Source organism: Pundamilia nyererei, unplaced genomic scaffold (genome assembly GCF_000239375.1).
Source record: "Pundamilia nyererei isolate P.nyererei 1_Seehausen unplaced genomic scaffold, PunNye1.0 scaffold00029, whole genome shotgun sequence".
NCBI classification, from domain to species: Eukaryota; Metazoa; Chordata; class Actinopteri; order Cichliformes; family Cichlidae; genus Pundamilia; species Pundamilia nyererei.
In genome coordinates this window covers 3029417-3044344 of record NW_005187430.1, presented here as the reverse complement: position 1 = coordinate 3044344, position 14928 = coordinate 3029417, and the positions used below count along the sequence as shown (strand labels likewise).

At 39.8% G+C, this 14928-nt stretch overlaps 1 protein-coding gene across 17 annotated transcripts in view; it reads left to right on the top strand.

The window, feature by feature from the left end:
- The window catches only part of mark3a (MAP/microtubule affinity-regulating kinase 3a), a 47565-nt gene that overhangs the window by 3240 nt on the left and 29397 nt on the right, over positions 1–14928 (top strand). For all 17 annotated transcript variants that reach the window (XM_005728607.1, XM_013909693.1, XM_013909691.1 and 14 more), the window contains exons 2-5: positions 2359–2544; positions 3419–3472; positions 11822–11870; positions 13452–13517. In XM_005728607.1, coding sequence (XP_005728664.1) covers positions 2359–2544; positions 3419–3472; positions 11822–11870; positions 13452–13517 — 355 coding nt within the window. The remainder of the gene's footprint in view (positions 1–2358; positions 2545–3418; positions 3473–11821; positions 11871–13451; positions 13518–14928) is intronic.

The window sequence follows — 14928 nt, the reverse complement described above, 5'->3', positions numbered from 1 at the left end:
ACAAGGCTGTGCAGTTTCTCTTTGATTACATGATAACGATGCGGGGGAGAGTGTGTTAGGTTTTCTGTTTGTTTGCTGCGTTCCAGAAGTATCCCGAGCAGAAATGTGGTTATCCAAAGTTTTACTGTTGCAAAATCTTAAAAGCTTGGTGCAGTGTAGTCCAGTTAGCCACCACATGCTACTACAACCTGAATAATTAAAACAAAGTTTAATCTATCTGACAATCTCAACAAAAACAGGAAGTCACCGCTTCATAAAAGCAGAATTTCGATTTGGCTAGATTATTTTAGATTTCACAAGTGTACCTTATAAAGTGGCCTGTGATTACTTATTCCTGCAAGACTGATGAGATTATTTTGTTTAAAAAGTATTGTAGAATTTTTTAAAATTGCTGTCATAACATTGTCTGTTTGTGATACATACAGTGGCTCTGCTTTAAAATGAGCAATGTGAATAAAATAATTTAAATTTTTTTTTTCATTAAGACTATAAATTGTTTGTGGAACACTTACAATTTGCCCTGTAATCCTAATGCTTACAGGGCACACATCATGATGCTGCCGCATGTGTAATCTGGTGTAGCCTCTAACCAAGGAGAACGTCCCATCTCTGTGCAATTAATGTCATTATTGTGTTTTATCACCACTTTTTTTTAATCTAACACTGTGAACCCCTCTCCACTTTGTACTCGACAGCTCAGCGTGCTCATACAGAGTCAGGAAATGTGTGTAGAGGCACGTTTCTCCATCACCTCACTTCTGTTTTTAAAGTGGCAGTTCGCAGGTTTGAGATGGCACCTTGTTAACCCAAAACATTTATTAGAATGAAAATGTATGAAGAAAGAAGTCGACTGGAATTAAATGACTAGTTGATCAATTGCGCTCAGAGCATATGCAGAGCTTTGTGTGATTGTTGTATGTAATCGCCAGCAGACTGAGCGGTAGAAACCACCATTGTTGCCTCCCCCCACCCACATGTGCTGTGTTTTCCATGACATCTCTCTTTTGCTAGCCTCAAAGTCCTGACATGAAACTTTGACCAGGTGAAAACATTGGCAAGAAAAAGGAACACTTTTCAGGGTATCAAGGGTTAGCTTCAGCTAGTTAGCAGAAAACGCCAAATATTGGTGTGCATATTGTTTAAACTGTTTTAAAAAGAAGTTGCAAGGAGACGTTGTTGGTTTGCAGATTCCTCTCTATAGTTTCTACCACTGGTGCTGTGGTAGCACTGTGAGAAAGACCCTTATGTTAATGGAACTGTTGTATGCCCATCAAAGGATATGCTACTTTTTAGTTTTAGTTGATTGATAAGGACATTCTGTAAGCATGTGACAAAGCACTGCATTGGAACAATATCTCTAACAGTGAATTAATGGGTAGTTTAGCAGCTTCTACCCCTTGCCCACCCTCCCCAAAACAATAACAAATAAATCTGTGTCCAAGGACTTGATTAAGTGGCCCTGAAATTCTTGGCCACATAAACAAGAAGCCAAGTGACTGTTATGTTCATCTCTTAATACCAAATTATAACTAACAGCCTTGTCATGCTCACAATTTACAAACTTTACATGAATCTAATTATGATTTCAACATATTCTATCCATATTGACATTATTTAAAACTGATCATGATGTTCATATTTCATAGTTTTGGAGAAAATGCAATAATTAAGTTGGTTTAAAGAAGCATCTAAAAGGAAAGCAAGTAGTGGTGTTTGCTATGCACCAGTGGAAAAATGTGGGGGAAGGCAGGTTTGCTGCAACCAGAAAATGAAAATAGGCTTTTCGAATAAACGTAGCATGCAAGCACTCAAACATGGTGATGCATAAACCTGTTCAGTGCACTTATGTGGACTTAAACCTGTAAGGAGAGACAGTTAGTGGTGCTGGCATTATCCACATTTGGCTTTGTGCATGGTCCATAATATTACACATTTCAGTGACGGTTGAAATTGATTTCTTTTTTGAAAAATGCGATTAATGGGTTCTAATGTCACTTCAATATAAACAGTATTTAGTGGGACAGTATTTGACTAACATTATTTAGCTGGATCTTGTTCAGCTAATATAATAATATTATTATTATTCATGGGAATATCTGTACTTTTGGAAGTTTGGTTGATGAAAGTCTGAAACTGCTGGGATAAGCACAGAGTTTATCAGCCATCTGTGGCCGCTGGAAGAAAAGCTTACTTTCTTTGTGTGCATCAGAACTATAAATATCAGCAGTGTTTTTTTTCCTGCTGAGCCGAGGTGCCACAGCAGGTCAACATGAGTCACCATTGATTACAAGTAGATGTTGCAACACATAAGAGCCATTCAACAGCCAGTGCTTGTCTAACATTGTGCCTTTTCCACAGCACACCTCTCACAGCAATGGCCGTCAGGAGATCAGCACACGCTCAGGCCGGACGGGCGTGCGTCCGGCCCGCAGCTCCGAGGAGCCGCAGCAGCCCCACGTAGGCAACTACCGGCTGCTCAAAACCATTGGCAAGGGCAACTTTGCCAAGGTCAAACTGGCCCGACACATGCTCACCGGCAGAGAGGTAAGATGTACAGTGATGCTGACTATTTTTGTTCTCTCTCTTTAAGAAAGGATCCAAAACAGTACAAAGCTTTACAGATAAAAAGTTTTTATCACTGTTTGCTTCTCCCTCACGCTGCGAAATAGCTGCGGTTAAGGAGCTGGATGTCTTTGCTGAGCTCACACCTAATTTGTATCTCAGTTCCTCTTTGATGGTGACCTCTTTGATGGTGTTTGTGTGTGGCAGTGTCTCACAAACTGTCAAGCACTAACATTGAATGTCTGGTCAGATTTGTAATTTTGCTTGCCTGTTTTTTAGTTAGATTGATCCTGATTTATAATACTGCTTTTAGCTTTAGTTTTTACAATTTAGAGACTTGAAATGCATTTTTCATAAATGTGTATGTTATTGAAACATTTGGAACATAAAAGCAGTGCTGCCAGCTTTGTACACCAACCCATTCATCGCTGTAAATCTTGTAGGCAGTAATGGTTGTTTTCAGTGCAGTGTGTAGCAGCTGAACATTTGATTTGTTCATAATTGATGAGGAGAAAGGGCAAGCTTCTTCTTAATGCAGCCTGTGACATTTAAGGAAAGGAAGCGTCTCTGCTGCCTTTGTGCTCTCTGTTCTGTAGATAATAATTTGGCAGGTGCATTTAGACATATTTTTAACTCAAAGAGGATGTTGAAACTATTTTATAACCCTCCCTGTTAAGTTTTCAAGTCTTAAAACGGCAGTTTGGAAAAACATCAGCATCACGTTCCTTTTCTCAGCTCTTTTCTTTCTCGTTTTTGGTTTTTGTTTTCGGTGCCATGTTCCTCTTCCTCTGTGCCACACTTCTCCTCTGCTATTATTTGCCACTTAGCTAACTTTCTATTTTTTCCCTCTCTACAGGTGGCAATTAAAATAATAGACAAGACACAGCTGAACCCAAACAGCCTTCAGAAGGTAATTTACCCCTCCTTCCCTTTCTCTCTCTCTCTCTCTCCTGTTATAATGTGGCAGAACTCATTTACTAATTCATGAAGCACAACAGATTGCGTATTAATTGTGTAAATGGGAAGCAGGGCATTCTGAGACTGAGCTATGTTCTCCATAGAGCTTCCTGGGGTGAATTAGGAGCTTCTTTTTATGATTAGGTATAAGGCTTTTGCTGCAGTAAAGATCACTTTGTTCCAAGTTGCCTGATACATGTTTCAGACTGAGGCCTTTAAAAAGGATTGTATGGTTTGAGGCTTGTTTTCTTTGCTTTTGAATTTGCTTGAAGAATTCTTAGTGGAACTGTTTTAACAGGCTTATAAGATATAGCTGTAGATTTGTCCCATTTGAAGGTTTTTAGGTGGTTTTCCTGATCTGTTGGAAACAAACAGTTTTTTTTTGTTTGTTTGTTTGTTTTTTCCTCCCGCTACCTTTTCCCAGTTCATGTTGCATGGTTGTCATGGAACTTGGGAGCCACGGTTTGGTTTTCCTTGTTAAATCAACCAAATCAGGAAGTGGGCTTTCTTTTAAAATGCAAATTTCACAGACTGAGGGTGAATGCCTTTTTTTTTTTTTTTTTTTGCAGTTTAGTGAATGGCAGTCTAACTTTACAGTTTGAAGTCAGCGAGTTGAGAGTGAGCTGCCTGTTGCAGTGTTTGTCCTTTTCCTTTTTTGTTTCTAATCGTTAGCAGTAGAAATGTGTGTGCGTGGTCGTTTTGATCTGTGCCGCCGTGAGTTTTGGTTCTGTCTCTGGGCCTGGAAGTGGTTTCGGGGAAGTCGGAACGATATCGACTCTGCTGCAGCTCCCGAGGCCCTTTTTTCTTTTTTCTCCCCCATCGTTAGACAGATAAGAGGAGATGAAGCGGAGCAATGCGGCTGCAGCTGGTGGTGACGCTTATGATGTCGGGTGTTGATGTTGAGCTGGACCCTGCTGCTCGGCTCCTCTCTCCCTCATCCCTCTCAGCAGTCGGCCAGTGGTTTTCCATCAGTTTTTCCAAAGCTCCATTGATTGCGGCCTTTGTATCTCAGAGGCCCGGGCCCTTTGGCGTTGGCTGTGACACTACGTTGACAGAAAAACACTGAGTCATGACAGCGCTGTTCACAGAAACACAAAGCGTGAGGCTTTTGTTGGCAATCCTTGTTGTTTTTAGGTTACTGCTTTGTCACACTCAAGAATAAAAACTCTTTTAGGTGCTTGTCAAGTTATTTTTCCTACTGTTCCACAAGAGATTTAGATTTATTTATTTTTTTACTGTTTATTTTAAGCAATTGGAACGAGCTGGGAAAAGAAGCCACATTTAAAGGCTTTTTAAAGTCTTTTCATGACTGACACATTAAATGTTCTCATTCCTGTCACCTGATGCCATTTATAGGCTAACTTTCTCGTTTTTTCCCCACTTCTTTTTTTTGTTGTTGATTTTGAGATTTAGAGTTAAAGGAAATCCTGACTTGGCCTAGATAATTGGAGCAGTAATTGGGTGAGAAATGAATCCAGCAAGATTCATAATAAGGAGGACCACTCCTGTTAAAGGAGTCATTTTTGGCCTAACCCTAACTCTTTTGGCAAACTTGAAGCTCAGCCATTTATACAATAACTTAGCATAAAGAATGAGGATGGGGGAGATGCTGGTTCCTGCCAGCTCCATGCTAACAGGACCTTTTTTTTTTTTCTTTTAATGTATTAGACAATTAGAATATATTTAATTGAGCCATAGCAGGCCTGGTAGTTGCAAGGGTAGCTGTTTTCTCCTTTTGGTCCTTAAGCTAAACTAAGCCACTGTGTTGTAACCACATTTGTAAACCAGCTCACAACTGCATAAGACGAGGGCTTTGAAAAGGTAATTATTGTATTTTTTTGTTTGTTTGTTTGTTTTAACCAATCCTTCAAAAACAGTAAAACCTAGTGGATCATTAGACTTAACACCACCTACAGAAACAGATGGCTGTTTCTTTGGCAGCAAGCGAGCAGGGATCTAGGTGAGCACGAAGAAACGCAGTACATGTTTATGTCACTGGCCAGTGTGTGTGTCATCAAGGTGTTATTGTTTTTTTTGTTTGTTTTGTTTTTTAATAAATATATCTGGCTTTCATAAGAGCCAGAATATCCTCTGTTGTATAGTCGTACTACACAACTAATTTGTTAACTTTAATTATAAGTACTGTGCTCTGTTGGAGGTTGCTGAAGTAGTTCATTTTTAGGAGCTAAAAGTCATCCTAGGCTGATGCCCAGCTCTTCCTGTCAGACATGCCTGGGCTTGTCTGGTCATGTACTATAGTGAGTGTAATTACATGGGATTGCTATAGTAATATTCACTATAACACTTTTATATCACACAAAAAAATCATACCGATGTTGTAAGGAACAACGCTGGGAAAAGGGTGGAAAAGGCACATGACCCTGACTTGTTTGGATTATTGCCTACACCATGGGTGTCGAACTCCAGACCTCAAGAGCCGGTGTCTTGCAGGTTTTAGATCTCACCCTGGGTCAACATACCTGAATCACATGATTAGTTCATTACCAGGCCTCTGAAGAACTTCAAGACATGTTGAGTAGGTAATTTAGCCATTTAAATCAGCTGTGTTGGATGAAGGACACATCTAAAACCTGCAGGACACCGGCCCTTGAGGCCTGGAGTTGCCCACCCCTGCCCTGCACTGTGCCTGCATTTGCACAGAAGGACATCACAAAGAGTAGAATATGGTGTCAACTTTGTAGCTGATTTGTTGCACTTTGCTCCAGAAATTTGCATTTAAAATGCACCTCTGTTGGAGGTATCTGTAAAAGTTCACAGTGATATTTCTTTAAAAATCCAGAGGATGATTTAAATGGAGCATCATCATTAATCTCACAACTGACTCGCACCATCTGACAGGAACCTGAAGACTATCCAATCTAAAAGTACTGTTACATCCTCATCACCTGTGCTGTAGTCGCAGCAGTTTTATTTCGCAGCTCCTTCTTTTCAGTAGATGAGTCATAAGTGAGTTTCTTTCAAGAACTGCTAACATCCGATAACTTAATCAAATACACGGACTGAAAAATAAAGTTCCTGAATGTGAGAGCATGTTATCAATGACATTACAAAATGCCACAAAGACGAATCCACTGCTAAAGAGATGCATTTTAGTTGTGAAAATGAGTGTTATTTAATGTAATTTGTTATGGTTTTTGTGGACTTGCTTATTAGAGTAAAGTTATGTGTTTTTTAAGTGTTTACTTCTGCAGTAGTAACCAATGGGCACAGAGCCACAGACAGCCTGGATGAAGATTGAAGGGGGTGGGTCTTTTCATTGGCTTTGTTGATCATGAGAAAAATATCCAAAAATGCCAGCTGAATCTCTTGAGTATTTTAACAGCCGACTGTCATCACACAGCTCCAAGTTTGTCAATGTGATGACGTTTTTCGGTTCAGATGGGTTTTGAATGTCTGGATCTCTTCTATTTTTCTTTGCACAAGTCTTACCTTTGAGCTGGTGCTGGTGAAACAGCCAACCTGCATCAGAGCCAGCACCGCTGTGTCCTGACCTCTTATGTAACTGAAAGACTTGGCGAGAGGCTGATAGCGGAGGGGGTGGAGGGGGTGTATCGTCTCTGAAGCCTAAATGTTTATTTTCAGCCTCTGTTCTTAATAGTTTGGCGGAGATGAGTCGACATTCACATCTGTCACCGGCTCCTGGCAAACTGCTTCCAGCTTCCCGCTCTGTTCTTGTCTTTCTGTCCTGATTCAACCTGCTGTGGTGGTCTTGTTATCCTTGTCAGGGGTCAGGGTGGGAGTATGATGCTTGGAAGTCTTGATTAAATGTAAACAGTGTTGGTAAGAAGCTTAGTCTGTGACAACGTCCAGTGTCAGGTTTGTTTTTGCCTTTAGTGGTTGGAGGATTGTTATTAAAAGCTTTTAACATGACGTTTTTTCCATGAAATTTTTCCTGAGCTGTCAGTAAGACTTAGTTACTGGCACTGAAGAAGAATCAGTTGGATGTTAAAGAATTTGAGCCAAATGTATGAATCAAACTGGTTCACATAAAACATTAACAACAAAACCTCATAATATCAAAAAAGTAAGAAATTTCTTTTTTTTAAGAGAAAGAAGTGCCTTCAAAAAGTTACTTGGAAGAAAGTTTTTTTTCCCCCAGTATTGTTTTATTTGTAGGTTTTCAATCCTCAAGAAAACTATCTTAGTCACTTAAGTGTTTACATAGTTTTAGATATTGGGAGCTATTAAAATGGGGCGATCGTGGCTCAAGAGTTGGCAGTTTGTCTTGTAATCGGAAGGCTTCCGGTTCCGGTCTTGTCCTTGGGCAGGACACTTCACCCGTTGCCTACTGGTGGTGGTCAGAGGGCGCGGTGGTGCCAGTGTCCGGCAGCCTCGCCTCTGTCAGTGCGCCCCAGGGCAGCTGTGGCTACAATGTAGCTTGCCATCACCAGTGTGTGAATGTGTGGATGACTGAATGTAGTGTAAAGCACTTTGGGGTCATTTACCATTTAAAATGGAAACAAAAAGTAAAACAAAGTTTTTCAAAAGTAGCTCCAAAATTGAACCAAAAGACTCCCATGTTAAAACATAGTTTTAAGGGCGAAGCTAGACTTATCAACCATTTTTTTGTAGATCCAAACTTCATCTACAGATACAGCTCATTTTAATAATAACCTAACACTATACACTCATGTCCAAATATGGTCACACGTGGCTCCAGGAACCAACATGGTGACGATCAAAATGCTGACTTTAAATCTTTAAAATGGCACTTAGCCACCGCAACATAAGCCACTGGTTTGTTACGTCCTTCTTTTATATGGAGACTAAGGAAAGAGAATTGGAGAAGCCAGTGTTCAAGTTTGTTTTTACCACTGGTGACTTCTCTGAATCTCATAAACATGGTGTGATAGTAGCCATTAATTTGAACCATAGTGTTATTCCTTCAGGTTAATTTGTTTGCCCGGATGAAAACAATAACCGTGGAGCTTTGGAGGGACAAAATAAGTCCACTGAGGAGGTGAACTTAACAAAACACAGTAAAGTAAAACTGCCGTCGGGATATATTTTCTCTTAGCTGAAGTAAACAGCCGGGGTCGATTACTGCAAAAAGTGCACAGACATCCATCGTTCTTAGCTGAAGTTGCAGGGGCTGTAATCTGATTTGATATGACTCAGCTCAAAGCGTCTAACCTGGTGGGAAGAGAGTTTATAAAGAAAACATCCAGTAAATGATCTAATGTAGCACCCGTGAGATTTTGTTTACAGGCCTCAGATCTGTTTTAATTGAGGCTGTTTCAATCTAAACAGAAAAATGCAGCAACTAAAAATGTAGTCTGACAAAAACTAGTTTTAGGTGTGACTTCACCCTCGAATTGTGTGTCATGTGGCCTAAAGGTTCCTTGTATAGATCATAAGATGGATTGCGTAATCAGGACAGCTGTGCATTATTGCAGCGGCATGACTGGATCACCAGCAGGTTTGAGTCCTTGACCTAATAGCTGTATTATGTGGTGAATCAGCCCCGTCTCTCCAGAGTTTTTCCACTAATTCTGTTTACTGCGTAACATACCTGACAGAGTATTCCCATGTACTTGTTGGCGTGTTGTGTTTAGAACCCACCCAAGTTTCAGAAGGCTTGTATATGCTATATAGGACAGCACAGTTTGTACCGAAGTCTTCACAAAGTTACACAGATAGAAAAGATAAATTGAGATGCTTCTCTGTCGCTGATGAGGTTGTTCAAAGCTGCAGCAGCTTCTCTTCAGTAAGAAGGAAAGAGTTCCTCTCTGAGCTGCAGTGAAGAGGTTTCCACTGTCACACAGAAAACCAGCTTAGATTTATTCCCCTGTACTTTCAGAGAGCTCAGGAGAGTATTTTGAGTATAATGACGGGCAGATCAGGGTGTAATGACAGTGAGGAGACCTCAAGCTCACTCCAGTGCTCCTCTTCCTCTCGTCATCTTTGTCAGAGGCCAGACAACTCCTGGATCAGTTCGTTTTTCTGTCTTTTAATTTTTTTATTTTTGGGGGGCTTCTCAAAAAATAAAACTCCTTAAGGCCTCACTAACTGGAGTTCATAATAGTCCCTTCAGTTGTCTCTGAGCAAGGAATTACATGAAACTTATTATCCAAGTCAACAACTGCCCACAGCTGGAATTCTCTACATGATCTGAACATTTAAAATTACTGTTAATCGTTTGTTTTTGTTTGTTTCTTTTTAAGTATAGGGGATGCAGAGTTGATAATAGAATGTATTCTTTCTGAAATTGACAAAAAAGAGAGCGAATCCTTTTAGATGTAAATAATTAGTGAACCTACTCTGTAGTCACCTGTGAGAAACCTTTATTAATATTTCAGATCTTATTATCCAAGATATGAAAGGAAAACCAAGAAATCTTGTAGGGGAAGTTCTAACAAAGCCGTACTTGGAGCGTTTACATTTTCTGTGAACTAACAGGATTAATAATAGTCAATTATTCAACAACTGGATAAATATTAGACTTGTGATGCAGAAGTGATCATCTGTGGCAGAAACTGTAATGACTGAATGATGTATTTTTACAGTCACAATTTCTGCTGCTATGGGTAACTATGCAATAGGTGTCATTGATACAGTGCACCATGTTTTGCCACCTTACAGTTTTCAAACTGGACTTCCTGGTTCATATTTCATGTTTCATTGCCTCTCTGAATTTTCAGCAAAAGTGATGCTATAAAGGATCCTTTATGGTGCTGCTGAAACATTTCTTCATTTATGGAAAAGATGACAGTTTTATGTAATGAATGTTTTATAGGTTTCCACTTTTTAGCCAAAAAATCTAAACGCAGTGGATAAATCTTTCCTGAAACATGTACTTCTTCATTTGATTGAAGACTTTTTGTGTTTTCGGGCTGTCCAAGATCTGTTTGTCAGCAAGCGAACCAGCACATTGGGACTTCTCCTGCCTCATGAAAGATTGATACCTTGTTTTATATTTTTATGGAAGAGAAGAAAGTGAGGTGTAGTTTTCAGCAGCTCAATAATAAATCCCATGTGGTGCTCTTTATGCCTCCTAAAGAGAAACACTAAAAAGGATTTTTGGCCACTAAAGATCTCCTTGTCTGATCACTCTGAAGCATAATGAGGAAGCGTGTCAGCTAAGTGTCTTCCTTTTCTGAGGGATGGAGATCTGACACCACATGTTGAACTTAGTTTGGATTACCTTTGCCCCTCAGTGACTCTGAAACCACCACTATGTTGCAGAATTTCCTGTAATCCTGTCACTGTGTCAGCAGCAGCGACATAATGACCACATTTCTTTGACAAATATGCTGAGGATGTTTAGTAGAGACCAGAGCTTGAAATGCCATGTTAGCACTCAGGAAAGCAGTGTTAATAATAGTTTTAAAAAGTCTTAATATATTAAGAATGGTCACACATTTTGAGAATGTGTTCTTAAAAATGTGTTAATGCATAGTTTGGGGGGCTTTCAGAGCTTTTCACCCCTCACTATATGAACAAAACCAGTGAGCCACATCTCTTAAACCTATGCCCAAATAATCATGTAGTTGCACCAGTTTGTCGTCATGATTTAACTCTAATGCTGTTGTCGTGTGTCTGTGTGTGTGTGTGTGTGTCGGGGGGGGTGTGTGTGTGTGTGTGTGTGTAGAGATGTGGAGCAGATATTTACCAAGAGGATAGGCAGGGGGTGGCGGCGGGGGTGTGTGTGTGTGGGGGGGGGGGGGAGCATTGCACAAAGCATAACGTTGAGTAAAGACAGGTAGAAGACAAGATGGCTTACTTGTGTTGTTGAGAACTCCTTAGCCTACTGTAAGTGTAGCAAAAGCTCCCAAACAAGTGCTATGCTCTCTGAAATAAGACAGGCAGTCTGTGACTGCAGTTGGACAGGTTGCATGGAAGCTTTTGATTGGTTCATGTAAAACCTCCTGCCTCCCCAAAGCAATCAGCCGAGGAAAAACATTGCAAATGTTTTTCAAAGTTTATTCAGAATGTGTTTATCTCCTGCGCCTGTGTAATGACATGGCATGTCTGTAGCCTGCTATCTAAAAATATTTCTTAAAAAAAGCATTTGCACTGAAACACTTTGACATGAAGCCTCTGTTTTCTTTGCTTTGAAGTTGTTTTGTCATGAAGAAAAGGGACAGGTTAACTCACACAGTCCACTGGGATAGTCTGACTTCATGCTGACTCCCTCATGAAAGTGCTCAGTGCTCAAAGACATACAGCAGCTTTTATTATTGTGGTTTTTATCTTCTGAGGTTGAATAATGTGGTTTGTTGCTCAGACTATTTGCTGTCTATATGCTGAAGTCTAAACTCTGAATTTTTCTAATTTTCAGCTCTTCAGAGAAGTTAGAATAATGAAGATCTTGAATCATCCCAATATAGGTAAGTGCATCTTGTTTAGAAATAAGAATTTTAAGTATATGAGCTTTATAATGACGAGGACGACTGACATGCAGGTTCAACCTTTGGTCCTTTCTGTTGGTGGACATGAAACAACAAGTTCCTGCTATGCATTTTGTCATTGCTTTAATTTCCCTTGTAGGATCAATAAAGTATCTATCTAACTAGATATGACTCGTTAAACTTTTTACTTCTACATGAACTGAAACATAAAAGAAGTCAGGAGATTTGAGCAGATGGATTTGTAGCATACATGTAACAAGCCATCTAAAGTACCAGGAACATTTTCAGTAACAAGGTCGAAGCCTGCATTCTTGGCATTTTATAAACTGCTTGTGAAAGAGAAACTATAAAACAGGAAGCTGTCCCAGATGACATTCAGACTTTACTACCTTCATCTGTTGTTAACTGCCGGTAATTGAGGCTGAAACTGGAGGACCGTTCGTCCCGCTTTGTTTTGGAATCGGAGTATGATCGGTAAACAAGAGAGCGCATGCTGCTCGGAGCCATAACGAACGCTGGAAACACTGAGTCGTCTGCGAGAGCCAAAAATGCCAACAAACGCCAAACCACAGCAACAACAAGGAACCTACATTACAAACAAACCTTAGCTGTGGAGCGCCTGAATATGGAATGTGTAGCCACAGGAAAGCTTTTGTGCTGAAATGAATAATTAATATTATATTTTATCTTCATGAATTATTCCAAAAAAATGTAAGAAAAATATTTTATCCTCAGGTATTATAAAGCTTACCAAAAGTCCTATTGATGATGACTTTATTTATATGTACGTTTTAGAGGAAATACAGATGTTGCCAGTGTAGCAGATGATTTTTAATGGGGGGAAAGTTTTTGGATTCATTTTTTTTCCCCCTTCCTCTCCTTTCTTTGTATTCCCCTCAACTCTGGTAATGTTTCTAGGCATGAAAGTGCACTTATATGTACTATGACCATATAAGTATATACTAGTAAAATCTGACAAATTTATTTGTCATGAAACAGATTAGAGAAGTCTGCCATGGTGCATTTTGTTCTTGAAATGTGAATTTCCTGTTAGTTTGGTTTTTTGTTGTTTTGTTTTTCCCCCATGTCCTCTCTGCTTGAGTTCCTCTACAAAAGTATAATAGTAATTATCAGAGTGATAGTAAATGCTATCACCAGCCCATAAACTCTCTCTCCCCTCCCGCGTTCCCTTTGTTTTTCATCCCACCTTGTCTATATTTAGCAGTGCAGCTCTCAGCTGCTCGTCACAGTCCTTTATATCGGTGAGCTACTGCAGTAAAAGAAGGAAGGGAGGGGAAAAAGAAAAGGAAAAAAGAATTTGGACTGTACAGTAAATACCGAGTGCTGCTCAGCTCAACTATGATGTGCTTACATGGTCACGACACGCACAGTTCCACGTGACTTCACTTTTTCTTCGACTCACTCGGGGTGTGTGTTTGGAAACAAATTTTCCGTGTTCATGAGCATGAATTCATTACTGCCTCTGTCTGGATCTCTCTCGTCTTTTGACATAATTGAATTTATAATTCCTCTCTCTCTCTCTTTCTCTCCCTCCTGCAGTCAAGCTTTTTGAAGTTATTGAGACCGAGAGGACACTCTACCTGGTAATGGAGTACGCCAGTGGAGGTGAGACATGGATGCAGTGGTTAGCAAAGTATCTCCAACATGTCAAACTTGTGAATGACAACCATTAGGATTGTAGCAGTAGCTGTAAGTGCAACATTTGGTTCAAGAGTTTGCTGCAGAAGTCCTTTTATGTTGCCATGCTCGAACTCCTGGATAATATTTGCCTGAAGTCGAGGTTCTGTCTTGACAGCTGGCAGATGCTGTGTGGTTTTTATTTTGCACGACACTTTAACTCACAACATGGTGAAATGGAAATGCCAGAACTTGCAAGTTCTGCGCTCACACTCTACGGCTCAGTCGACTGGTCGCCATGTGGTGCTCACTCTGAACACGAGCAACGAGCCCCCACTCACTTTGTCCACCGGCAATTCCAATAAAGTTTCTCTGTGATAGCGAAGAGAGTGCGAGGTCCTGTGACTTTGTGCTGTGTTAAAGCTGACATTGCAGTTCTGGTTTTAATGGATTCTTTGAAGTTGATTAAGAGTTTGTTATGGTTGTTGTAATTTATTTTATACTTCGAACTGGTCAGATTTGAACGAATCCTCAAAATGTAAGTAAATATGAACCATGTACTATTACACCCCCAGGCAGCCATTTAGTAAATATAATTGCATAATAAATTTTGGTTTTAAGCAAATGTTATGGTTTTATAATGCCAAGAACTTTAAGAATTTCCTAGACCCCCATGAAAATAAATAATTTGAAAAACAACTCCACTAACAGCTGCTGCACTCAAGACCACATATAGTTGGTAGAAATCTGCTCTCTGTGCTGCTCCCGAGAATAATTTATTAATGCCCAATGTGATAAATGTGCATGTTAATAATTAATATATCTTTGGAGCAGCATATCATCTGCAAACTGCACTTGTAGCTGAAAGGGGAAAAAAGGAACAAGATTACTTGTACAAAGAGCTCAACAACCGTTTTATACCATAGCCTGAGCTTTAACCTGACTTCTGCACGAAGTATACAGTAATGTGAAAAAGTCTTGAACCCTCATTCATGTCTATATATTTTGCTTCCAAGGACTTTTTTTGTAATTTGTTTTAAAGGTGGTCTTCAGGAATAGTTCTCTAAGCTTTCTATTGGTCTTTTATTTTCAGGCACTTTGTTACTAGCAGCCTGTCACCAAAACAGTCTTTTGCTGAATCTATGAAAAATGACAATCATAACACAGTTGGATCAGCATAAAATAGAGCTATCAGACAAATGTGGCATATCTCGGCATGGTGTGCATTGTACCTTTTTTGTCATAGAAATGTATATAAAACACGGCGGAGGCTGTGTCATGGTTTGGGGCTGCATTTCAGCCACTGGTGTTAAGGATCTTGTAAAATTGATGTAATTATGAATTCAAAAAAATACTGTCAGATTTTAATCCACCACATAGTGCCATCTGGAAAGCATCT